The following is a 6002-nucleotide window of genomic DNA, read 5'->3' on the forward strand; positions in this document are numbered from 1 at the left end:
ATGATGGGTTTGCAGCTGGTGTCACCTATGCAGGTCTGCGTGGGAGCTATAAATCCATGAATTGTGAGAGCGTGGTTCCGGTAACAAGAAAGCCATGGGAAGCAGTTTAGTGAAGGACGCGGCCCGAGCTCAAGGCATTCTGGAATGAGGATGCCTCTCCAAAGCTGCATTCATCCAATAGAAATGTTCTCTCTCTCTTTCTCTCTCCGGTAATCAACAATCGATGCGTCCTGCAATGCGCGCGGTCTCTCGCAGTCTTTACAGCCTGTGTCTTTACAGGACACAGCATGTGGAGATGCGCTATGGCTGTCCGAATTTCACGTGCTTGTGTTTCTCCACGTTATCATGGAACTAACTCGCAAAACACTGGAAGGGCACTATATATATATATATATATATATATATATACCAGACAGGTTAAGGATAGGCTAGTAGGATTACAAAGAGTGAGCAGTACGATTTGACGCGTATAATTTGGTTGCAAAGCAGTATGATCGCGCACAAACCAAATTGCGCTGTTGCCGGGCAAAAACACCGGCTGGGCGACTGTTTCAGGGTTAGTGCTACAGAAAGCATAAAACAGGTTTGTAAACTGAATAACTTTTGAGTGGGAAGCGAAATACAACAAACAACAAACAAGTGGTACAGGCCAGGTTGGGAAAACAACCCACGGCAGCGATTATGCGGCAGGCATCGGCAAAACACGGTGCGTGAGGAGAGACGTGAATGCAGCGCCGGTGGTACAGACTCAGTAAAGTCATTGTTACTATACCGTAGCAAGTTTGTTATTAAACTCTGAGTGTGTAGCTAAACTACATTTACCTACGACAAGCGGTACGGCCCTGCTGGCGCGAACAACGCACCGCAGCAGGAGCAGACGATGCCCGGCGAGTGATGAAAGATGCAACTGCAGCGAAGGTAGTTGCGCTGCGGCCGCTGCGGCCGCGCCAGCCAGTGGGCGGCATAGGGACATGTAGAAATGATGTATGTCTAGGAATGTTGCTTCACGTCAGCCTCTCCGCCTTTCTGTAAATAAGTCTATATTTCTCTACCGGCGGCTCATAATATTTGAAACATCAACGTCGTTGTCGTCGCCATTCCGCTTAAGCCTTTTTCGGATCCACGTGCAAGCTGGCAGGCTGCTCCGAGGAAAAAGAAGTTACGAAAGGGACGTCGGCGAAGGCGGCTATCCTTGTTCTCTTGTGAAGTGACTCACTTCTCGTTCGAGCTCGTCTGGACTTCCTGCCCCCGACAGAGCATAATGTTGCACCTATTCCGCATTCTCTGTCCTGTCTTCTGCATCGCGTGTGCCGTCTCTATGGCCAAAGTCAACGCCCGTCGGGATGACGGCTACGATGGCGGCAGCGTCACGGAACCGAACGCGTATCGCTACAGCGCTGTGAACGCGGATGCGTACAAGCAAGCTCCCAAGCAGCCGAGCCATCCTGCACTGCAGTACGTGTTGGACATCACCAACGAGCGTATCACGTACAATAAAAGCGTGGTAAAAAGCCGCACAGACCAGCATCGCTTGCACGCCAAGGACGTCCTCAGGTTGCCTAAAACGAACCTACGCGCCCGCGCCATAACTACTACCAGGGAATCGCTCGAACTCGGAACGCGTCGCTTGCGTTCATTTCAAGGAGACACATCAGGAAATGCCATGCGCTCACTGTCATCGACACACGCTTTGATCAAAGGTAACAGCACGGGTCTCCACAGAACTTCGCACACTACGACAGAGAGCTGGCAGTTTGGCTACAAAGGCCATGCAGCGGTGATAACGGGACCGAGAGCGCCTGACAGATTGCGTCGCCGAGGGAGCCTCCGCTATTATTTTCCAGACGAAGGTGAAACTTCAGCTTCTAGCGCGAATCACCATAAGCTCCGCCTGCGTCACGTTCACCGTACAGCTCTGTGCCTTTTCGTGGCTTGCCTTGTCCTTATGGCCATAACCGCATGTCTGGCCATTGCTGCCCTCTGGCTTCGAAGCCATTACAGGAGTAAAGGCCGGGCTCTCTATAGCACATTAGGAGGGAGCGATACCGATCATCCTGCTCCCGCTATATCGCCATCCCCACCATTATCTTCTGACGACGATCGGTCTCCAAGAAAAGGTGGACGAGAAGCCGAGTTTCCCCAGAAAGTAGGTGGGCAATCTGTGTCGGAGCCCGTGATCTGGACGTCTAGAGATGCAGACCATATCCACGACGGCCGAAAAAAGGTGGTTCCCTCAGTGCCTACGGGTTCGCCCAAGTCCATCAACTTGTTACCTGAGATGCAGTCAGCTCCGCCTAGCGACGCTGACGTATCCAAAACAACGCTTTCACCTATGGTCAGTGAATCCACCAATGCTACAGACTCCGCTGATATTAAACGCAAATCTTTACATTTGCCGCCGAGCAAGTCGGCGCGCGCACAACGCTCCTACCATGTGAGCCGCACAAGCCTGGACCAGAATCTCGTCACCGACAGCCGCCACTGCCGCAACGATGTAACGTCTATAGAACCCTCGCCAGACAAGCTCGAAGACACGCAGCATGCTATAGCAAAAGAAAACTGTAAAGGTCCCATAGCCAATAAAGCTAATCCCATCACAAAGCACAGCCAGTCTGAACCAACGACCAGTGTTGAGCCCGAAGTAGGTGCTTTAAAGGGAGGCACTTGCCACGCTGATCACGAGCAACCCGCAGAAGGACGCAGTGGCCGTTACGTGAGTACCTCGTCGATGGAACCAGGAAGCAGCATAACTGAAAACGACCAACTGTATTCGGACCCCGACGACTGTAGGATCCGGATTGACGCGAGTCCCATTCCTCTGCCAACGTTTATTCGACGATCAGTGACTAAAAGAACTAGCCGCTGGCGCACCGCAGGCCCCGGTACGACCACCACTTCTACGACGGACGCTTCACCGCGTGGACCACACGCTGAATCGACAAAGTGCGCGATTCCTCTCGCACCGCTACCGCAGAGTAACTCAACGGACAGCTTCGAGAGCCTCGCCGTCACCAAGCACACTAAGCGGCTTACCGAAACTGACTGCTGCTACCAGATGACAAACTCGGACCCGTGGCTACCACTCCTGGCTCTATGCAAGCGCCCCAAGCCTGTCGACTTCCTGAACGTCATTCATGAAGACTGCCAGGCTACCATGCTGAGCTGGGATGAGCCCGGTGGCGGGGATGTGTTTCGCGTGCTTGGAAGCCAAGGAGACCAGCTTGTGCGCGTGCTTCGGCTGGGCGAGACGGAACTCCCTTGGCATACATCCCGCCTGAGAGTTGCCAGAGAACTAAGCAATCTCAAGGACAGCGTGGACAACCGGACGTCCGCATTTTTTATGGACGCGAGAACCAGTCTCGTTAGGGACGTATATCCGAGACTGTTAACAAGTGCGAAAGAGCAGCAAGACGATCAATTTCTCCTGTGGTCGGCTTCCACAACTCCAGAGGAACAGCAACCGGTAGCCGACTACTTGGTGACAGAGATGCAGCCTGGCTGGAGGCCCCTGCCGAATTACAAGCTGAACAATCCAAACCAAGCGCTAAGCGTGCTCGGTCAGGCGTGCTGGGCACTGGCAGTGGCCGAAGCCGAACTGGAACTGGAACATCGCCTCCCGGGAGTCGGCGCCGTTCTGGTACGCCCTACGCGGTCACCCCGGGTCGAGTTTACGCTGCGTGGCCACATCGTTCGGATTCCCAGCGCGGGTATCAAAGTGCGCCTGCAGGGACTACAGCTGGCCAGATTGCGCATAGGAACAAAGGTTGAGTTTACGGATGTCACGCGTTTCCACGAGTTTGTGAGAGCCGAAGATGAGGTCGCCGTGTGTGCCAGGATCGCCGACCTGCTGAGCAAGAGGCCCACCAAGTTCGAGCCACTGACGAACGTGCTCTGGCTCCAGCATCTAGCAGACTGGCTGGCATTGCAATACGCCGAAGCTTCGTCCGTGCTTTCGCATTGGCAAGGCGTGCTGGCCGCGTCCTGCTCGGCCGAGCATGCCACGGTGGGCAGCAGGCATATTTGCAAGCCTCCAGGAACGTCGTCAACTCAGGCACCAAAGCCAAATAGTGAAATCTACCACTAGTGGGACCATTCTGCGTGCAGCGGCATTGTTGAATTTAGGCGTAGAAGTTAAAATATGTGTAATCCAGAATCATCCTGCGTAGTGATGCGTTTTACGGCAAACGGCTCTGCGCAGCAGTGTGAATTGCGCCATGTGGCAGTAATCACACTTGATATTGTTGTGTCATTCAGCCGAAACTGGCGGAAAAGAATGATGTGGATCGGACAGAACAGAGCGTCGGTATTGTCCACATCGTTTTCTTCCACCTTTATAACGCTCAACGACACATGACGCAAAAATGGACCAACAGTCAACCACACTGCATGTTGCATTCATTCAATCTTCACTGCGTAATTTATTGATGAAGTTTACAGTAGCTTGCGCAGCTGGGTACGCGCGACGGGCGTGAAGGCTGTTTCGCATCCTTCATGCACAATAACAAAGCTCGCAGATTCGCGACCTCTAATCAACGTGGCACTGCCAAACCTGTTAGCGAAATGGCCTAGTGGAACAGCGCCACACTCTAAATTTTAGTTGTACGCAAAGCACAAAATAAATTAGGGCATTCTAGTATGACTGTTAATATTGAACCACTTTCCGCTTGTGTCGGCACGTGCGACTTGTTTTTTGTGGGTATTTGTGTTTATCAGCCGATGAAAGTATCGTGCCTTATTTTATGCAACTATCGCATTTTGTCTCTGACACGTCGCTTTAGTTGATACACAATACAGTTGATAAATTATTTGTTTTCCAGCCTAAAGATTCCAAAGTCTTTATCTCATGCATACACTTCGCCTCATTTAGCAGTAAAAAACGCCGTACTTGCGATATTTCTTAAACTATATTACGGTAAAAATTTGGGCTTGTTTCATTAATATGGGGTTCTATAACACAGAGGAAACGACTACAAAAAGGACAAGGCGCGCTTCTGACATTTGTGCGTCGTTACCTCTGCGCTAAACAACCCGATTATCACTGTCAATGGCTCAGCAATCTAGCGAGTTGAATAGATTGAGGAGTGGGATATCTATAGGGCGAGCTATCGAAAAATTATTAGGTGCAATTAAAACATCCGTTCGGGCGCCATTCGAATCTGAAGGCGCACTCTATGCTCGTGCATGATTCATATATCCATGAAACGTGCTTAGTGAAGTTTTCTGAAGTGATCGATGGAAATTGGGGCCCCGAATATACTATAGATCAGGTTGACCGGAGGCAGAAACGGGCCCGTCTGAAATGCAGGAAATGCCCTATAGGTTATAAGGGACCCACGCACTTCACGAACAACAAAGAAAGCGAAAAGCATGCATGAGGTAACAATTCAGCAATATGAGCGAGAATATGCGAACGCGTGGCAAATAGCCTCGAAACTATAGAGTTTCATACTCGTATAACTAGAGGGAAATCTGGCGCTGCAATTATTTCAACCATGATGGGAATGATGGGAAGTACAGGCTACGGATTGGCATTCTGTCGACTGGCGAACTAGTCTACAGGTATTTTTCGGCAGGATTGGTTTCGCTTCAGGCGTAATTGCTATAACCCGCAATGGGACGGTGCGACGCAAAGCTATCTGCCTTTGTTCTGTTGTTCGAAGTGATGACAGCGCGCTGGGCCAGCGGCTGGGCCAATGTTTGTGTCGCGGTGCGATGTCGAAGCCCTGACGAGAAAGCGACGGCGTCGTAAACGTTGAAAGAACGTGTTTTGACCGTTTGGACCCTGGTTTGTTAAGTGCTTTAGGTTGGCGCTATAGCGTTACGTGCTTTATGAAACTTCAGAATAGGAAAAAAAAGGCACTACTGATACAAGACATAGACATTTGTACTTCTAGTGGTTTGATAATCAAATTTTATTGAGGGCTTCATTATGCATCGCTCGTTTACGTGCTCAGTGAAATGCGTGTTTTAGGACTTTGAGAACACAAACTTACTTGTGGTAG

General features: G+C 50.8%; 1 protein-coding gene across 1 annotated transcript; it reads left to right on the top strand.

Moving 5' to 3' along the window:
• The first annotated feature begins 1318 nt into the window (after positions 1 to 1318).
• Positions 1319 to 4084, top strand: LOC135898940 (serine/threonine-protein kinase haspin-like). Its single transcript, XM_065428210.1, has 2 exons — positions 1319 to 1504; positions 2975 to 4084. The coding sequence occupies exons 1-2, from the start codon at positions 1319 to 1321 to the stop codon at positions 4082 to 4084; spliced, it is 1296 nt and encodes a 431-aa protein (XP_065284282.1).
• Positions 4085 to 6002: the final 1918 nt, after the last annotated feature.

The sequence above is a fragment of the Dermacentor albipictus genome, unplaced genomic scaffold (genome assembly GCF_038994185.2).
Source record: "Dermacentor albipictus isolate Rhodes 1998 colony unplaced genomic scaffold, USDA_Dalb.pri_finalv2 scaffold_23, whole genome shotgun sequence".
NCBI classification, from domain to species: Eukaryota; Metazoa; Arthropoda; class Arachnida; order Ixodida; family Ixodidae; genus Dermacentor; species Dermacentor albipictus.